Genomic DNA, 22120 nt, shown 5'->3' with positions numbered 1-22120 from the left:
TAAATGAAACGTGAAACAGTATCCATCAAGTTTTCTAAAGTTCTCTTCCTAAAGCTGTCTACTTATTCAAAACATTTGTATTCATCCCCCAAAAATAGATCGAACAGGGTGAAAAAGTGGAAATCGCTTAAGGTGCCTGCAGGCTTAAATGTGTTAACCGTGGCAGTAGTAATCTCATTTAACAGATAATTAATCAATCAGCCCTACTTTCTGAAGATTCTAAGAAGAAGAAGAAAAAAAAAAGATTTGTTGGAAACTCATCTAGGTGACATTCTGAAATGAAGCACAAGTGCAAACCTGCAAACCTGTTACAACTTGACTGAATACCCATATCCTGACTCAACAATTGATATGTTGTAATACATGATCAGAGTAATTATCTGTCTTATTTACTTTTAGGCAAACGGCAAAGCTTGCTCTCAAGTCTGGTAAAACACAAAAGGTCATTGCACTTTAATGAGAGAGGGAACATTGGAAAGAAAGTGAGAGCAAGAGCTAGAAAGACGACAGACAGGGCTGAAATTAGGGTATGGGATGAGGCTCATGTGGGGGAGAAGAGGAAGATAAAGAGACAAAAAAAAGCAATTAAAAGAAAAGAGCAAAAAAAGAGATTCAGGGCTCCACAGAGAGAGCGGGAGAGAGAGAGAGAGAGAGAGAGAGAGAGAGAGAGAGAGAGAGGACGCTAGTGGAATAATTATAGAGCTGTAGATCAATAAGGTTCCCACAGTGAAGTGCTGATGTTTGAGAGGATAATGGATACCAGCTCGCTTCAAGCACATGCTGCTACTACACAAACCCCACAATCAGGGGCCCATCTGGGGCCAGAGCTCTGCTGGCCCTGGATCTCCAGCACAGAGCCCAATTAACAGGGATTTTTCTTTTGGCTCTCTCTTCTTCCATTTCTGCTTGCCTCACCACCGGAAAGAATACATTTATAGGTTTTTAATTAAACATTGTTTTTACCAATCCAAAATCAAATTTTTGGTTTTAAATTTACAATGACAGCTGGACATATTTGCTGAAGAAAGAAAGAAAGTTCACTCAGAGATTGTTAGTAAATTCCAGAAACAAAGAAATAGCAAGCAAGACTAGCAAGACAAAACTTTTTTTACATTGTATAAACTCAGCAAAAATAGTGTGCAAAGGCATATTCAAAATTTCAACAAAAGCTCCTCCATGTCCGCCAGCTAAATAATGTTATCTTGGAGGTATTATCTTGTTTTACATCAGCAGAATTCACTAAACAACCTTCAAAACCAAATATTCAGAAAAATAGTGGCAGACGATCAACAGGATGAATGTAAGATCACTGGAACACAGTAACAGAAGGAGTAGAGCTCTGAAGATCTTTCTCACCAGCCCCTGGCCATCGGGCCAGTCTTCCTCTGAAATATCAGTCTCATGACACTTTCCATTCCCATCAAATTATTTCAATTCCATGCTGTTCATTTAGTCAAATAAACATGCACAAATTGAAAACGACGGGAAGCAACTTTTTTTCTGGTTCAACAGATTCTTCTAGACCACTGTGATCCATTTGCATTTTCCCTTTAGCAATCCAGACATGCAGCATTACAATCAACATGAAGCACTATTCACAACCCATTTTACTATTGTAAAACAAGCTAAATATAAGGCATGGCTCGATTATCCACTGGGAAGTGGCTGAATGGTGTAAAGTGGGGGTTCTGTATCAGAACGGAGCCGGATCTGAATGAAGGACGTAGATCCTTAAGGTTCAAGTTCACCGGTGAGAGCATCTTGATGTATCCCAGTGGTAATGTGAATACATCTATCCTTATTTGCTAATATTGCTGTAAACTTTTATGATTTCAGCATAAACTATAGGAAAATGAATAACAAGGAATATCAGAGGTAGAGCAAGTTAGTACATTCTGATGAAAGATATGTTAAGAATGAAATATTTTACTGTTCAGATTTTTTTGTTTTTTTTGTTTTTTTGATCAGATAGTATATTAAATTCAGTTCACTCTTACTGCAGACGTTTTTACATGAAATTTCAGAGGACTGCTTGTTCAATCAGAAAATTCTGGTTTCGAAATACTAAACATAAAAATGATTATGTTGAAGGAAACACACACACCAACTTTCACAACTTTTCCACTCCGAATGCGTAACTCATTTTGCATATCAGCAAAGGCCTGTTTCATGTGCCCAACAGTGGAAGAAACAGGCACTGAGAGAGTTTTATATCTGAAACATTGTGGTTAACGTGCACCTGTTATAAAAACAGTGTTGCAATTTGAACAAATGCCAATATCAATACGTGCCACTTCCCTTTACTGAAATGTAGCAAGGCCTAGTTGAGATTTTTGTGACACTTGGGGTGGATAAATGAAAACACAGGCAAATCATGCACTTAGTCTAAAAAAGAAGTACATATAATTTAACAACGTCTTTGGGTTATACATGCCTGCATCTGGTGAACACCAGAGATGAAGAAAAGACGACTTAATATTTCTTGTCCAAGCAAAACAGACTTTAATTGACTAAAAGGCCAAACATAAAGGCTGTGGATGTCAATGAAATCGAGATCCCACCATATGTCAAGAAGACGCAGGAAAAAGAGCCGTCACAAGAGAGTGCAGAAAGATAGAGAGAGCGAGAGAGAGATGAGAAGTGTGAAGAAAGTGTGAAAGCGATAAAAGAGAAAAAAAGACACAATTTCATCGAAAAACCACCAGCATTTCCTTGAAGGCTTCCTACAGACAGAGGAGCTCAAATATGAGCAGAGGTGAGCGAGCACAATCCACTAAACAAGACAAAATAATAAAACAATACGCTTAGTTGTTTGTGAACCACCACTTATTCAACTTACTGAAACTTTACTCGAAACGCCTCGTGAGATAATCAGAACACAAAACGCAAATGAGAGGACGCCAAGATTTTATTGTTTTGGAGCATATTTACATTCCTTAGATCCTGAGAAAATATGAGGCCGAGTGTGACTCAAGTGATGGCTATTCCATTTCACTGGTGTTATGAGGAAATGGTTTTTTCAGCTCGTATCATTTCAATTCAAAACGTCCTCTTTCCCAATAATACCTTTTATTGACAATGTTTATGATTCTGTCATAGTGTTTAGACCTTTTTGAAGCCTGAAAGCCCCATACACGCGTTCCATGCAAAAGAAAGTTATACACGTTTGGAAGAAAATAAAAGAATGTTGTCTTCAAGCTTATTACTCTTTGGCTTACACAGAGGGTACACAAAGGAATACTACACCCAAAACTGAAAAAATGCAAAAAAAAAAAAAAAAAAAAAAAATTGTTAATGAGTTTCTTCATCAGAGGAGAATTGGAAAACCATAGCACTGCATGACTGGCTCACCAGTGGATCCTCTGCAGTGAATGGGTGGCACCAGAATGAGAGTCCAGCTGATAAAACACTGCAATAACTCACGACCAACACACATGACTCCAGTTTATCAATTAACATCTTGTGAAGAGAAGAGTTGTGTGTTTATAACAGACACAGATTTTGACATGAGAGGACTACAGGGATGGATGGACCTTTCCACTGAAGATATGCTACTATGGATTATGGACTGGTATTTTTGGCCAGTCGAGGAGTTACTTGCGATGTTTTTATCAGCTGTTTGAATTCTCATTCTGATGGTACCGATTCACTGCAGAGCAAGTGATGTGCTGCTAAATTTCTCCAAATCTGTTCTGATGAATAAACATCTGGGGCAGTCTAAGGGTGAGTACATTTTTTTAAGAACTATTTCTTAAAGTCACAATGAAATGGAATTAGTGACGGTTCTCTACGTGCATACTGTGGTGTAAATCAGAAGGAAATGGTTTGTTAAAAAAAGACTAAATCCAGGGCAGGTATTTGGTTTGATCCATTGGTTGGGGACTGGTTTTTGAGATGTGGCCGTCGCACTCCAGACCCCACTGCTCCACAAACCTGCATTCATTTGAAATCAAATAAATGATAGGGGAGGTCCTATATACATCACCAGAGAGAAGTCTATCATTTGCAGTGCAAGAGTGTGTTATATTTTGATTAAAAATTATGAATAAAAATTTAAGAAGTATACATATCCATGATTGTATTTACATGCATTTATAATATAATTATAGAGTGAATTTTTATTTAATGCCAACGTTAATAAATGAGTTGTGTGATGGGGTGGGGGTGGGATTTCGGGGGGGTTATAAGCAAGGCAAAAAAACCATGAAGGCTAAAAAAGAATGATGCCGGTAACATTTCCCCTTTCAAATCCCCTTTCAGGGCTCAATAGAGGAAAAGGAAGTGCTGTCAGAATTGTTTTGAATCAGTTTTTCTGCATGTTATCCACTTTTTGCTTCCTTCCCTCCATCCTTCCGCTCCTTTCACTCCTGTCTTTTTCATGACAGCACAGAAGGAGAAGTTCCTCTATTACTCATGGTTGACTGAATCAATGAAGTTGCTCTCACTTCTGTTAAGTTAGTCGACTTACGACACATATGACTTTTCTTCTGTCTGTGGTTTATTCTGCTTACGTTCCTTAAGTAAAGGTGAGTCAAGACCAGATTGTTGTGTAACCTACATAGATCAGTGCAAAGGTGACCTATATTTCAGAGCAGTGGAGAGGTGTGGTGTATGTTTACAGAGTAAGCACATACAGTACTTTGATCTGGAATGTCAAAAGAACCAGTACTACAGTACCGAGTCAATTTGTTTCTGTTTTTCTAAAATATTAAAATAATAATATAATTAGTCTTTATAAAAATAGCTGCACGAATGATCCAATTATTAGATTATTGGATCACCCTCCACTATGTCACTAGTATATTATTAATACTGAAGAAAAACTATTTAGACAATAAAAAATAATAAAGTGCTCACATTAATAAGCCAACTACAATCAAACACACATTTTATTCAGCAAAGAATGAGTTGAAGGGATCAAAAGGGATGGTCAAGACATTTGTGATGTCTAATGTTACCCATTTTCCAGACTGATAACAAGAAGAAATGTTTCCTGAACACCACATCAGCCTATTAGACTGATTTCTGAAGAATCATGTGACACTGAAGACTGGAGTAATGGCTTATAATACTCAGCTTTAATATCACAACAATAAATTACATTATAAAATCTATTCAAAGAGAAAAGTGATTTTACATTGCAATAATATTTTAATAGATGCAGCCTTGGTGAGCATAAAATACTTTTTTTGTTTTGTTTCAGAAACACACACACACACAATCTCAGACTCTGTACTTTTGATTGGTACTGTATAAATAAAAAATATTGTGAAGAATATCAAAGAAAGACTTGGATGGCTACATGCCATTGTTCTTCTAACTTAATTTATAGATTTTTGTAATGATACACAAAAAATGGTTTATGCTATGTTTTTAATATCAAATTGATATAATGAATGGTGTAGTTTTACTACTATGACAGTCCTGCTTTGATGTTATTTGACAGAGCCACTGACTCCAGCGCTGACTTAATGTATCCCAAAGTCATTAACCTCTTACAAAACCCTACTTGGAGTCATGATAGGTGAAGACGGGCTTTATTAAGAAGTGCAAAAGTATTAACTCCCTGTTTTCCAAAAGGAAGTGAGGATGATGTAATGGTTTCATCATCCAGAGCAGCAGGCGGGGTATTTCTTACATCAATAGAGAGTAAATCAGTCCTCGGTGGGGATTTTAATTTAGAGTCTGCATGCGGCCACAGCTTTGGATGTGCCTGGAGCTAAATTTCCAGAGAAGGAAATGATAATTGACCACAAGACACTATACTAAAAAAAGAAGTCACATTGTTCATCCAATCACAACAGAACATTATTTCAAAACATCGGACAAGATTTTAAAATAATTAAGTAATTCCCATTTTCCAAAAGCATAAACCATTAAATCTGAAGTCCTCTGTAAACCCGTGGATTGTGCGGCCTAGTGACACATCAAGAGAGAGCAAACTCAAGATCAAGCTATGCTTGGAAACATCTCATTTAGTAGATTGCTTCTGGACTTCCCCAGACAGCATGAATGACATCTGAGCTTTTTTCCCCGTGTCTCTAAAAAACCACACGCCGCAGTGACAGAAATGGGAACTGAGATTCCTTAACCAACCGAAATCTACAGACGAGTGAATGTGTAAAACCTGAAGCAACAAATGCATGCAAACCAACAGGTTTTTTTTGTTGTTTTTTTTTAATAAAACATGATGTGGTTAAAAACGGAAAATAAATTACTTCCAATCAGATTCTGCCACAATCAACAGGGGATTTTTACACTTGCTCACAACATTTTTAGTGATCAGATTAGCATCGTGAAAAGCCCAAGTGTGATTGACCTCCAATTCTCGTTTCAAAATCTAATGAGGAACAGTAGATCAGCTGAGACAGGTTTATGTGACTGTATGTGTAAACCCAATCAGATAGGAATCCAATCGATCAAGACACATGATGTAAAGTCTTCTCATGCACACATTCCCAACCATTAATATGTCTATTAACAGAATTAACTGTGACACTCCTTGCAAGAACCAGTGCTGAGAAATGCTAGTGTCATTCCATGTCAAATCAACCAATTTTTTTCTGAAGATAGATAAACATGCATAGTGATGAAAGCTAAAATATTAAATGTCAAAGATGTACATTAACAGAGTAATCCACTATCTAGACGGTGGTTAAAATGGAAATTTATTTCACCTTTAGAGTCATTTTTACGCCCCTGTAATTTGGCTCCAAATTTCAGGTGAAAAAGCTGTTTTAATTACAGCTTTAGAGTTAATGTACATACATGACATTTAATATTCAGGAAAAATATTGAAAAAAATCAAAAAATCTGAGCCGGGGACCTCTAGTTGAGTTGACACGGAATGACCCTATAAAAAGCAGAACTGTTAAATGTTATCATATATCTAGCAGCATTTCTCAGTTTTGCCTGCTCTGTTTTATTTGTTATAATGCTTCCACTGACTGAATGTGCTCAAAAAACCACAGAGGTGTGCGAGGAGCGACTAACACGCTCAGACAAGCACACTGTAAATGAAAGAACATGATGTTGAAACCACGCTCCTCAAGAGCATCGACCTTCTACAGCTTTCTACTTTCTCTCTCCCTCTTGCATCCTATTTGCATTGCATTTACTGATTTTCTTTCTAAATGATTTGTGGTTTAACATCCATTTACTTTTCATCTGCTGGTCCCTCTTGGAAACTGGTCTAACAATACTTCACATGTGACTGTTCCTCCTATTTTTGTCATTTAGCATCTAACTAACTTTGGGTGGATTTTGCCTAAATGTTGTGTATCTAATTCAACAGTTCTGAGTACAGCTCACTTGCATAATTTGATATACATTATTAACACAGAATTAAAATCGCCCATCGGATTTTCCAGATGTTAGCAAAGATTTGCAGATCAGTTTTGTATCTGAACAGTGCACTTGTTGTTGACAAAGAGAGGGGGAGAGAGAAATAGAAGTAAACATCCCAAAAAGGGAAAGAGTACAGCATATGACTGTGCTGACATTATAAAAGGGTTTCTGGCACTCATCTCCCCAACAAAACAACCAGCAACAACTGAACATTGGTATGGATAGCTGCAGGTTGTGACATAATCAAAAACAGACAGGAGTGGATTAAAGTGCAGATACCATTTCAACGCCTGCGGCATCCTCACTGCTCTATTCACTGTGCAGACGTGCATAGTTCAGACTGGAAAAAAAGGCCTCCTGAAGTTATTCCCAAAGGAATAAGTCACAAGATGTGCATTCTGCGGTCTTTTATTAAAAGTAAAAAAAAATAAAAACATTATTTTCTTTGTGCACCTGAACTTTGTGAAGCTTCCCAAAAATGAAAAAATAAATAAATAGCATTTAATACTGATGTCACTCGGACTCTGCCGTGCTGAAGTATGTAATTTCTTATCTTTCATACATGCTTCTTCAAAAACCTCTTCTAGTGCTAATGTATTTCCGCCCCAAACTCACAGAATCGGTTGAGTCTCAAGTTGACAAGTTGTCAGACAAAACAAACAGGGCCACATTTCCAAAAAGTATTGTGAGATTTCATCATCTGTAAAGCACATATGTAACCAGATTTTCTCACCGCAGATACTCTGTATGCTAAGTATGCATCTGCGCCTTGATTTGTTTTTGTACTAATAAAGTTTAGAGATACCCGCAAAACTTTTTATATATATATATATATATATCACTGCTTCTGAAGAGAAATAGAGCAGACACATGACCTGAGTTCACGCACCCGACCAAATGGAGTATACTTTGAAAGGCTATGCGTTTGACTGTAGACAAAGTTATTCCAGTGACATTGTTCCTTTGTGTTGTTATCATTATGCATCTTATTTTAACATGAATGTGCAGGGCTTTTGGTCTCAGCGGCTTCCTTTGATTTTAGCTGTACAAAATCAAATATTGTTTGAATTTATTGTTATCACCTTTTCATTATTCTATCTTACCTTAAGTGGCTAATGAATCAGAAGCCTCATACATTCACATAAAATAGCTTAGAAAAAATGTGGACTCGTGCTATTTTCTTAAAATTGAAGCAATCTTTTAAAACTTTATGGATAAAGTTATCATTCTTGGCGTGAACAGCCTTTCCAGAAGACTATAGTTTGGAAACTATAATAACTTTGAGACATTAATTGCACACTTCACCTTTAAGAAAATGAACTCCTTTCTTAAAAATCTAACGAGCACCAACCACAATGATGATTCATCTTTCACATTTAATTTATCTGATATGTGTATGTGTGTCTGTCCTATATGTCACGAGGTCCCTGCAGGGCAGAAATTTAGATTTCTGAACTCTAAACCGCACGGCTACATTTACAGCGTCTTCTTATTCAGAAATGCCATCTTCCTTAAGGCACAGCAACAATAGTCACAGCACACCAGCGCTACTGGACAACCTCGTGTGCCGGCAGGACCAGAGGCAAACAACCCCATCTATAGAGCTCTGACACCCAATCCTTTCCCCAAAGAACCTGGCAATACATTAAAAGGTGCACACAATCCCATCTCATTAGAATTCATTTCATCCCTTCATTTTCAATTGAACACGCACGCCACTTTTATTTGACGCTGAGTGCTGGAATAAATATGACAGAGGCGAAGCATAATACCAGTGGTGTACCACAGCCCCACGGCGAAGCATTAGCCAAATCAGCAGCATGTTGTGAATCATCTCTGTTCCGTGTCTACTTGGGTCTTTCCTCAATATGCACCAGCTTCAAGCCAGTTTGACCATATGGATAAACTTTTATAACTTTTATAGTGGCACCAATCAATAGTTCATTCAGAATTGATGCACTGTTAACAGAGTTAGACATTAGCAAGAAGCTAGTTAACACTCAATTGAGGCTTTGATTTGTTTTCATCATTACATGATACGGAGAGCTGAGCGATATTAACTTGAGGAAGTCATCTGAGTCGAGTTAGTGGTTACCTCAAATTGCCAAATAATGCTGACCTTCTGACAGCATCTAACAGCGAGCCGAGGACTCTCCTAAATCATTCAGTATGTGCTTCATTCATATACTAGACTACGACATTTGGCGAAACTTAGGGAGAGGCCCGAGCTGTGCCAACACGTATCGGCCCAGGAGCCAACCATCACAATATGATGAGGATACGAGACTCTGAACAAACAGTCTTACAATCCTCTGCTTGCCAAGCCTCCGGGGAAATCTGGATTGCACATAAAGGAATGGCAGAAGAAATCCAAGACTAAATGAGAATGAGAGAGGAAATGACGGGAAAGATCTAAAAAGGGGTTAACAGTGGTAAAACTGACCATCAGTGAGCCAAACCCAACCATATGCTTTCCTTTAGACGCTCCATACGTACATGAATAAAGTTCTCTTCGGTGGGACCAGTTCATCTGATTAATGTTATTTTGTCTGGGCAGGGCTGGCTCATACTGGGCAGTGTGGCAAGTGCCATGACTGGAGAAGATCAATTTGACATGTGGCTGATCCGGTTGGAAGAATGATGTGGTCAGCTCTGAAAGCGGCTCATTAATTGGTGGGTCAATAAGTGGCCACGATGAAGAAATGGAAAAATGTTTAAAAATCTTATTTAAAACATGTCTCAAGTTCTTAGAAATGTACTCTTTGTATTCATGTTTCATATGGTTTTGAAAAACATAAATACTATTTTCAAGAAGCGTTTCAACATAATGACTCTAAATGGAACGACTTAAACGGAACATTTTCCATACTGTCTGAAATAAACACCACATTTTTAAATATACAACTTTTTTAACAAATATCATTCACCATTATTAACGCACCTCAGTGCTAGAGACCTACAATTTTTGTGGGGGTCGCAAATTACATTTAACGGTCTTGTCATAAAAATGGTAATTATCTGATATTATATCTAACATACTGACCTCGATATATATTTTTTTTTTTTTTTTTGGAGGGGGTGAGGAGGTTCCTTCATGCTTGTAACTAATTGTATTTATATATATATATATTTTTTTTTTTGCATTGGTTGCATCAAATTATTTGGTGGACAAAAGTTTTTCAGACATTAATAAGAAGATTTGCTCAAATATTTTCTATAAAATCATGAGCTTATGCCAAACTACTATAAATGAATTTCTTCTTCATTATGACATCAGGATAATAACTAAATATAAAGGGACAGCTCACCCAATGAATATCTGTTATAATTTAGGCACTCCAAATCCAAAAGACTTTGGTTAATATTTGAAATATAAATACAGTTATTTCTAATGAACCTTGAGATGTTTCTGTCCCTCCATTAAGTCTAGGTAACCAAAATTCATAAAGGTGTAAATCTTGTGAAGAGATACAGGTACTTTATATAATGAACAGTTTGAATTTATTATTTTATTTACTTTATATAAACACTGAGCAATACACGTACATACGCATAAAATGTACATGTGTGATGCCCAAGAACAGATGAGGTTTGTTTTAGAGCGTGATGCACACACACGCATCCATACTTACCATATGTGCTCTGTGTATGTGTGCGTAATCTAGTTTTGGTACTTAGACTTCCAATGGAGGGACATTCATTAAATATCCCAATTATCTGCTCAGTCCTTATATATTACATTTTGGGGAGTCATACATTTTCTTAAACTCGACACACAGTCATAAAAATATTATTATACTAAAGTAGTACTATTATTTAAAGATATATATATAGGCCACATCTCTCTCTCTCTCTCTCTCTCTCTCTCTCTCTCTATATATATATATATATATATATATATATATATATATATGTGTGTGTGTGTGTGTGTGTGTGTCTGTGTGTGTATATATATATATATATATATATATATATATATATATATATATATATATATATATATATATGTATGTATGTATATATGTATGTGTATATGTATATATGTGTATATGTATATATATATACACACTTGTGCTTTCTGCATTATGCTATTGGGACAGTTGTTTAACCCTGACATTTTTAATATGCTCAAAGAGGTGCAATCCAAGAAAAAAAACAGCATCATGTCACTTGTCAAATAATAAGGACATGTGGCTGATCCTTTCATTGTGAATGATCCTGAGGTCTATCTGAAAACATTACATTAATTGATAAGTCTCTGGCGTCACTCTTGTCAAAACTTAAGAGGTCACATAATCAAGAAGCAAGTAGAGGGGATCAAGTCATATGCGGGACCCTATTTTAAGAGAAGGGTGCTACTGAGCCCTGGCCCTAATGCCTGCCCTTAAATGCCCCTGCCAATAGCACAAAGGAGGGGTATACTGGAAGAGGGACAGGGAGGGCAACTCTGGGTTGGTTGTTAGGTTGGGCCGAGTCGGGTCGCCTCGGGCAAGGCACATATGGCTGAGCTCAGAACGCCAGCTTTTTCTTTGACATGGGGATATTTTAATGACAGGGAAAGAGTCAAAGAATACTTTCTCCCTCTCTCTTTTTAAAACCACTTCCAACAACAAGCAGAGCCCATAGAATCTCCATATGGGACCTTCTGGAGAGCCGTTTCGCAGCTGGTCATTCGCCTAAAACAAACATTGAAGCTCATGCATGCACACAACCTCAATGTGTACACTTTTAGTTCAACTTAAGAGAAAAAAAAAACTACATCTCCTTAAATGTCTGACCGAGATGGCCTCGTTTGCCTCATGCTTCAACCAGTGCTAAACCACACAAAGGGGAAGAAAAGAAAGACACTGACGCCCTGTCGGTATTGGGTCACAATATATTCCCACCTTCTTTAAGGTTCTCCGATTGGCAGTTGTATGATGGCGATCACGCGCAGGATGTGAGCTTGTGCAAATACTGAACTTGGGTTGTGTGTAGTGCTGGAGTCATTTTAATCTGAGTCCCAGAATTAACTGAAGAAAAGATCACAGACCTTACTCATCACTTAGTGAAAGCTTTTCAGTCAACGTAACTTAACAGCAGAGGCCTAAAACTCCAGAACAACCTGAGGTTAAGTGTCTATGCCCAAGGAATATTTACAGTGCAGGAAAACAGAGCTTTCTTTTTTTTTTGTGTAAACCTAACCTGGGACTGAACTGGTGACCTTTGTGTTTTCACTTGTGTTTCTTAATCACTAGGACTACAGTTTCCCCTTTAAAAACATGGAAGTATCTAAAATGACAGTTCTTTTCCATATAATATAACTAGTTTTCATTCTGTTAAACAGCAAGTGACCAGGATAGTGCAGTAAGGGGAAATATAAGATTTGGGACCTAACACATAAAAATAGAAATAGATCTGCTTCTTGCACTGAGATACTAACCTAAATCTATTTTAATATGATGCGATTTTATGAAACTGTGTGTCATGTAAGCAACCAAATTAACTGATCGTTCATCCAAAAATAAAACTTTTGTCATCATTTACTCACCTACATTGCTGTTCCAAACCTGGATGAGTTTCTTCTCTTCTATGAACACAAAAGAAGATATTTTTAAGAATGCTGTAAACCAAAAAGTTGCTGGTAGCCATTGACTTCCACTGTATTTTTTCCATACTATGGAAGTCAATGGCTACCAGCAACTATTTGGTAACCCACATTCTTCAAAATATCTTCTTTTGTGTTCAACAGAAGAAAGAAACTCATCCAGGTTTGGAACAACATAATGGTGAGTAAATGATAACAATTTTCGTTTTTGGATGAACCATCCCTTTAATATCATCATTGTAATAATCAATACAACTAAGTATGTGTCAAAATAAAACTTCTACCCTACCATTAAAAGTTTTTTTTTTATTTTTTTTCAAATGAAATATATAATATCTTTGTGTAAACCATACTACGTTTTTTGTTTGACTGATTTTTTTGTTTTCAGGATACAATTTCAAAGAACAGCATTTATTACGAATATAAATTAGGATTAACATGATTATAAATGTCTTTTTGTCACTTTAGATCAATTAAACACATCCTTGCTGAAAAAAAGCATCAATCAATCAATAAATCCAAACCTTTGAAAAATAATGTACATAGACTGTGAAAAGCCATACTGTCACACAGTCCACATTAAAACCTGTTAGTGACAGTGATCTTGTGACCTCCAGTTATAAAGTCATTGTGATAAATCAACACATAACCATAGTTTTGTTTGCTTTTAAAAACTACCCTTTTAACAGTGGGCTCGTGGATCCAGTAAAGCACCAGTGATGTAACTGCTGATCTGTAGGGTGATCAACACAATCGTTGTTTCCAGACAGATGTCGGGGGGAGGGACACTTTAAAAACCTTACATGACCTTAAGCTCACTTGCGATCTGTAGCTGGGCAAGAGGTTACAAGGTCCAATAGACAGGAAGGTGGTGATGTGCTGCCTACACATGTCAGCTATAACTCACAGTCTGGTTTCTCTGTGCGTGGTTGTATCAACGGAGGAAACGTACACATTCAGGGCTACTCTTTGTTCCTCTTTCACCTTTCTAGCGCTCTCTTTCCTTCATTCAAGTCCAAATTTGACTTAAGGAACGAGAAAGAGGCATTATCCTGACATCTTTTTCTTTATACGTCACTAAATTATTTTGCAGAAAAGGATGCCCCGACATTATGTTTTCATGCTGATAATGACATCCAATAATATTCCTTTGTCTTTTAAACTGAAGTGGCTACAAATTCATTAATTTAAAAAAATAGCTCAGAGGCTGAACTTTACAATGCATAGCAATCGGACCAATTACTGATTTTCTTTTTAATTAGAAATTATTAGTAATAAACACATAACACAGCACCTCAACTACGCAGTACTATCAGACCAAGGTGGAAAAAAAAACTATGAGACACTTTGAAATGGCCCAGCTGAATCATATGTAGAGCCAACAAATAAAACATTTTAAGTAGCACAGACAAAATCTGAAAAAAAAGCATCCACTGTGAACTGCCTTGCTTCTTTTTTGCTTGTTTAATGACAATTAAACAGGAAACTGTATATCTTCGCTTTACAGCAGATGGCCTCAATTAAGTCAAACCACAGCACAACACGGTGTGTAGATCTTAAAATAATCCTCAAAAATTACATGATTTCGGCTTAGGTTTATGTGCACATAAATACAAACATAAAAATCACTACCTGTGTCAATGACACACACACAAAAACTTTTTTCCCCAATTATGTGCAAATAACTCTGGCCGCTGACAGATCATCCATTATTTATTACAGTGCTTAAAGGGCTCATGTTTTGAGAAATCAACTTTTACTTGAGCTTTTGATATATAAGAGCTCATCGTACTAAACGCTTAAATCACCAGTATGTTTAGGCTCTTTAGTCACACTAGTATTTGTAAGGCTATAATATAATTATTGTTGTTATGCATGAATTTTCGAATGTACTGATTTACAGGAAAGGCAAAAATAAATAGTAAAGCACTTTATAATAAGTTATAATTTATATAACCACCGGTCATAATAAAGCAAAAACTATTTTTTTTTAGAAACTCTTCTGTGACTAAAGAGCTTATATTCCGGTGGATTAACCATTACAGAAACATAAATTATTTTGGTAATGACCAATACTGTTCGTTTAAAGCAGCTGTGGCACAAACCATACATTGGGGGGACGTGGTCTAATAATTTTAAGCACTGTATATTCATGTATTTGTTCATCAATATCAGGACGTACTGAAGCATAACAAAAATGATGAGACCAGGATGTTGATAGAAAATTTCTAACAAACAAGAAATTATGAACTATTGACCATTGCGTGATTCCTCGGTCAAGCACAGGTTGTGTTTCTAAAGAAAGGACTACGGTACTCATGCAAGGTCATCTAGACCTTGCTGGGCCATTCCTACAGTCGACTTCCCAAGTGCCAGCCGCGATAAATGTCTCTTGTCATTCACCTCAGATCCCTGAGGAACAGCGCTTAGCGGTTTAATAGATGTCCTTGTCCTGGAGAGATGCTGGCCAGACTGTGCTCCACAGAGTGTCCTTCTGACCAAAAGAAATCCACACAGAAATTGGATGACAAGCTTATTAAGTCTTTTTTTTATTATTATTATGGAGGATCAAGATATGCACACACCCTCTATAGGGGGTAATAAGTAGCTAAATATTAGGAGTTCATGCATGTTTTGGCAGATAACAATTTTTGGTGTAAGTATTTTTTTTTTTTTTTTTTTTAAGAAATGAATACTTTTATTCAGCAAGAACACATTAAACTGAACAGAAGTTTTGCATTGTTACAAAAACAATTCTATTTGAAATAAACGTTGGTTCTTTAAACTTTCGATTCATCACAGAGTCCTGAAAAAAAAGATTTAACATGGTTTCCACAAAAATACTAAGCACCAGAAGTGTTTTTAACTGTAAAATAACAACAAATGTTTTTGTGCAACAAATCATATTAGATTGATTACTGAAGACTGGAGAAACGGCTGCTGAAAATTCAGATTTGTAATCACTTTGTAATCACAGGATTCAAATCACAGCAAAAATATATATTTATTTTAAATATATGAAACACAGTACAGTAAAGTGGAATATTTCACAATATTACTGTATTTTATAGTCAGATAAATGCAGCCTCGGTAAGAATAAAATGACTTCTTTAAAAAACAATATTTTCTGAATGTAATATATGCTGATATCAAATCACTGTTTTTGAATTGTTTATATGTGTTATATGTATGTTTTAAGATACTGGGGTATATTTTTAGCAATAGACAAAAAAAAAAACATTCTATGGGTCAAAATTATCAATTATTCTTTTATGCCAAAAATCATTAGATATCAAGTAAATATATCACAACCTAATTTTTGATTAGCAATATGTATTGTTAAGAATTCGTTTGGACGACTTCAAGGGTGATTTTCTCAGTATTTTGATTTATTTGCACCCTCAGAATCCAGATTTTCAAATAGTTCAAATAGTTCCAAATATTGTCCGATCCTAATAAACCGTACATCAATGGAAAGCTTATTTATGTATAAATCTCAATAAAAAACCTGACACTTAAAGACTGGATTTGTGGTCCAGGGTCACATATTTAAATAACAAAAATTCATTCAAATAAAACAATTTCTCACACCAGATAAATTTCAAACCCCCGGTTTAATTCATTTACTCCTGTTAAGAGGGGCTACATGTTCCAACACATTCAAGAAGTCTGAAATGTATCAAAAAAAGTCACTGTCACTGTGCTCAATTACAGGGCACACTCTTAAAAACAGCTGGACCACGGGAGAATAAACACTGTCGATCAGTCACTCCACAGCGCTGAGGTCCTTCCCCAAGCCAAAACAAACAGTTCATCAACGAGGGGCCGTTTTCCTGTCTCTGACAATCAGAGCTTTTTTTTTCTGTCTAGTTTTGTTTCTTTTTCATACAGAGGTTCACAAAGTCCCCGACACATTCAAGCATACCACACTGAAGATAAATATGAAGGTTTTCTGGACAAATACATAATCATCACAACTTTCAGCAAATATGGGTAAATTTAGTCCAAAATCAAATACGAAACAGACAAAGCGATCACTTCCATGTTTTCTGAATGAAACATCCTGGATGTTTTTCAAAAAAAAAAAAGAGAGAGAGAGAGAGAGAAAGAAAACTGCTGACAGTGAAGAAAGCAAAGTTCCCTTGGCTATGCTGTAATCACAACCAACCGGCCAGTGCAAGAATGAGGAAATTCAAGAATAAAAGGGCACCACAAACGCCATTGCACATTCTGACTCTCTTTACCTCATACATAATCCATGCCAAGTCAAACACAATGGGGGACTGGGTTTTTTTTTTTTTTTTACCCAGTTTTTCATAAAACCACAGCAGCAATTACTTGGCTCTGTATGATAATGCCATTTTGATCCCTAAAGACAAAACTAAGACCATTTAAAACATTCCAAGCTCACACAAGTAAATAACATTTCTTGTTCTCCTCCTCTTCATTGCCAATGAAATCAAAACCCATTCTGGCAAGGAGATAAGCTCCTTAGGAACGATATATCCACAAGGCAACTGACCAGTCAATCAAGAAAGAATGTTTCCAATGGTTTGAAACAATTCTGAAGCTTGATTTAGACTGACAGCGAATCTTTTTCCACAATCATCAGACGGCGTATAACTGTTACTCAATGCAACTCATGGCAAAGGACAAGAACTGATGCTGGAGCCATGCAGACTCTGAGCCAAGCTAAATGCCTTCAAAATGTGCCGTTTCATCCTCTAAGCTCCTGGTGTGACCGCTGAGGAAAGCCCCAACAGTCTTAGCCACCTCAAATGACCGCATTTCAAGTCAACATCATGCTTTGATGACATGTTTTAGCAAATAGATATGAGAACACGTGAAATATAAATTAGCTGTTGTCACAGATAAAACTCAAACACGAAAATGATGCAACAGGCAAGTTTATTACACTAGCCAGAGAACTTCCTTTTTTCTTCCTTTATGCATCCGGCCTCAACCAACCAACAATTTAAGGTTAGATTTAGACCCCAATAATGATAGCAACTCTGCATGAAGGTGAGAAAAACAGGCACCATCCAGCCTAGGTAGAAACAACAAGCCTCTCTTTATTGGCTTACCTTTGCTCAAGTACAAGGCAGGATGCAAGATCATCAGGATGAGACCATGTTCATGCTCTCTTTTATGCTAACATACCATCTCGATTCTCCTCAGAAAGCACACCGAATGTCCCTCAACTCGAGCTTCTAACTCCTTTGCTGAGCATTGCAAAGCGTCTTGTCTGCATAATGGTTTTAATGCAGGAGAGATGCCCCGGGGAACAGTTCTTTCACACACACAAGCCTACCTGTTTATCAAGGCACACACCTTTCATTGTCCCAAGCGGACAGACTTTATTGTGTCATTATACAAAACTGAAAAGGGCTACAATCCAAGTCTACATCACATATGCTTTAGAGAGAGTAAAACAATTTTACAAAAAAGAACAGATGGAGAAATTGGTCTGTGAAATGTTAAAAAAAAAAATTCTCCTTCCCCTGGAGCACGATACAGGCTGCGTTGCGCTGGAGGTGATTCATGCTTTCACCATTCAAGGTGATGCTGGGATTGTTTTTCCTCCACACACTAGAGATCTTTCTTAAACCAAAGAATGGAGTTGTTTTGTATGAGCACCACAGTACAAAACGGTGACCTTTCCAAAAGCTATATATACAGCTAGTTAAAGAATGGCATTCTTCCTAACAAAACAATCAAAGTCCAATTCTATGGAAACTGTTTGAAGAAGATAGACTAAGGCGCATGTTAGTACCAGGTATAAACAGGGATTTAGAAGGATCACTCATGCTTCACACTGAACGAGCAACCCCTTGTGTTAGTACATCAGACCCTGAGCCATTAGACGAGCACCAGTCTTACATGAGAAGCCCAAGCTTTATCAGGTCAAACAAGGAGCACCTCACAAAAGGCTGTGCAGTGAACTGTAAAAGGCCAGCCACACTCTAATCGCTGCAGCCACTGGCATGATGTCTCCCTCACACATGCTAACAATCAAGCGATCTGTAATATCATTGGTGGACATCAGCTGGACAGGTGGTCAGTCAACCAGTCGTTGGCTTCCTTGTCTAAACGGCTATGGTCCAGGTCCGCTGGAAAGCCCCGAAATAAACAGTCTGCATTGCAACAAGCAACACCCTTCGCGATAAAAAAAAAAAGGAAGAGAAAAAAAAGATCCCAGCCAGGGGATGTCTGTCACCTAGTTGGCTGTGTACAAAGATTACAAAAGGTACCAGAGACACTGTCTACATAAGTATAAATTTCATCATGAAAATAAATATTAATGTACACTGCATGCAACAGTTTTCAAAAAAGTTTTCCGAAACACTCCCCCATCTGTCAATCAAATACACACCATCGCTGCTGTCTCATTCTAGACTAGAAGTTCAAACAAACAGAGCAATGTGTATAAACAGTGTATACACTTTTCAGGGAAGTCAACATCCCAGTGGTTAAAGGGCTACTCAAACCAAAGACGATAACGTTTTAATAATCATTCTAGTTCTATGACAACAGAGAAATCCAAGTGGAACAATATCACTTTTAGAAACCTCTTTCCATCTGAAGAATCATAAAAACTTTGACAGCTAACCCACACAGGTTTAAAGAGCTGGAGAATTTAGTGGCAGGTGACAAAACTGCAGCATACACTTACAATAAACAGAACCTTATTTCCATCGACTTGGATGCTAAAATAGTTATTGTTATAGTTATCAATGTGGTGAGACTGGTCTTTATTTACATTTGATTCTGTCAATTTAACTGGGATAGAAGAAAACAGTCTGCACCTTCGGTATTACCAAGATAAATAGATAATTAAATTATTAATTAATAAATATTTAATAATAATAAATCAATTATTTCTAGAGTTGACTCTTAAGACAGTTCTTTTAATAAATCGTTCAAAGACTCAGCAGTTACCAAAGTGAATCAGTCTAACGAATCATTTACTGAATCAGTCAAGCACTGACTGAACTACGTTAAGTGACGTAACGTTACATCTCGAAATGAAATAACTTGAGGTTTGTGAAAATTATAGGCTTTATTCCTTGTTTATATGTCGACGCACAGTTAAATATTTGCAAAAACATGTAAGTGAATTCTATAAATAAACGTTTTGGATTAATCCAAAACGTTTATTTATATAATTCACTATATTATTATTCTATTTAATCATTTAAGAGTGGACGCTACAGCCACGCTGTTCAGTAAGAAACACTGCCATAATCACACATTGTTCAGTTTTGCCCAAGAGTGACAAGCAAAACACTGCCGTGCGAGAAATTCATTCGCAAAAGACTAGAATTCCTCCTAAACGTTTCCATGTTTCTGTTTCCAGTCTGCGAGCTATAATGTCCTTAGTTGCACTTGCCATTAAATAATCATTCGTCTGCACCGAGTGAACGAAAGCAGAGCCAGCGGCTCTGTTTGGTAAACAACACTTCACAATCGAGCACATTTCCCAGCAGACAATCAATAAAACCCATCAGACCACCGACACAGCAACAAAAATACACATTCAGGTAGGAGGTGTTTCCCACCCAATCCCAAACGAAACCAAACCTGAAACAAAGCCACTGACTGTAACGTTACCTTTACTCAAACCATACAATGTGCTTCTACACCATTACTACTGGGGACAATCCGTTCATAGGGGGTTTCCCTATATAGCGATGTTGTTTATTTTTATTTCTTTTATTTATTTGTTTAAAAAAAATCCCAATTATATTTCTGATATTGTGTGGTTAAAAAGTCAATACAAAACGGTTTGGCTGGCCCTCAACTCCTCATGCACGCGCGCCGAGATGGGCTCAATGCAACACTACACGCGCACTACACTCAAAATATAAAAACACACACTCCGCGTGCTCTTATGAAGAGGCTGAGCACAGAAATGCACAGTATACAGTCAGCACACGTGCGTAACGGAAAAGAAACCCGCCATCTTTTCATTTAACCCGTTAATTTGCGAGAAGGTGTGTAAGAGCCGCTGAACTCCTGCAGCAGTCCTGAATCTCAGACTTACCCTGTCACAACAGGCGCCATCTTCCACAAACTCTCACCAAAACTCCAAGACTCGCGAGATCCTCTCTCCCCGACCCTACCAGCCGCCGAGACAACAGAGGCAGACTGGAGACCGAAGGAGTGAGGGAGAGAGAGAAAGGGGGCGGGTGACGAGGACCGAGGAAGGGGGGGCAGGGTGAGTGAAAGAAAAGGGCAGACGCCACAACAACAGGCGTGGGAAACTCTTCTGATCTCGCGAGAGGAGGAAAACTCTCACCATACAGCTGAGTGAGCGAGGCTCGTGTCATCGCGAGATTGGTAGCGGAGCACAGAGCTCAAACAGTAGTGTTTACCCGCTCGTAAATAACCTTTACTGGCGGAATCGGCACGACATTTTGACGCTGAAGCTTGAGATTTCCCAGGCTCCTGTCTGATAAGCTTTTTTCACAAGATAGTGGGTAGTTATGGAGCTTGGTTATGTGGCTCAATTGGAAGAGCATTTCGCTATCAAACGCAAGGTTGGGGGTTCGATTCCCCGGGAATACTTAAGTAAAAATTGATAGCCTGAATGCACTGTAAGTCGCTTTGGATAAAAGCGTCTGCTAAATGCATTAACTAATTTATAAAAATAAAAATAAAAAGACTATAATGTGCAGAAATACAGACACCTTAAAGATAACATGTATTAGAACCAAATATATAGCACTACACACAGAAACCTTGACGAACGCACCGTTGATGCTTGTGCAGTGTTTGCTGTCTTTATCACAGAAGAAGTGGATTATAGATGTAAAATGTTAGATTTACAAACCAGAAACACTTTTCATTAAGTGATTTTTGATAATATAGTGCCCGTACATGCCTGCATTGTTTACATTCCAGTTATTTCCCTGCTGAAAAATAAATAAATAAAAATAAAACAGCCTAAGTTAGTTGGCTGGTCTGTTCTCCCAGCCAAAACCCCTCTAAAACCAGCCTGCTGACCAGCTGTGCAGCTTGTGCATTGCAAAGAAATGTATGCTTTTTAGAAAAAAAATGCAAGCATGAAGGTCCACCCTTAATCGCACCCTTGAACCTACCTAACTGTCAGTAGGGTAGGGGTGTCAAACTCAATTCCTGGAGGGCCGGAGCCCCGCAGAGTTTAGATTGAACAATGAGACCAGC

General features: G+C 37.4%; 1 protein-coding gene across 1 annotated transcript in view; it reads right to left on the bottom strand.

Moving 5' to 3' along the window:
- Positions 1 to 21135, bottom strand: part of LOC113051601 (recombining binding protein suppressor of hairless) — a 45711-nt gene extending 24576 nt beyond the window's left edge. Inside the window, exon 1 of the mRNA XM_026215498.1 lies at positions 20979 to 21135. Within this exon, the coding sequence (XP_026071283.1) occupies positions 20979 to 20998 (20 nt within the window). The 5' untranslated portion in view covers positions 20999 to 21135. The remainder of the gene's footprint in view (positions 1 to 20978) is intronic.
- Positions 21136 to 22120: the final 985 nt, after the last annotated feature.

This window comes from Carassius auratus, chromosome 32 (assembly GCF_003368295.1).
Source record: "Carassius auratus strain Wakin chromosome 32, ASM336829v1, whole genome shotgun sequence".
NCBI classification, from domain to species: domain Eukaryota; kingdom Metazoa; phylum Chordata; class Actinopteri; order Cypriniformes; family Cyprinidae; genus Carassius; species Carassius auratus.
This window is presented reverse-complemented; position numbering and strand designations above follow the sequence as displayed.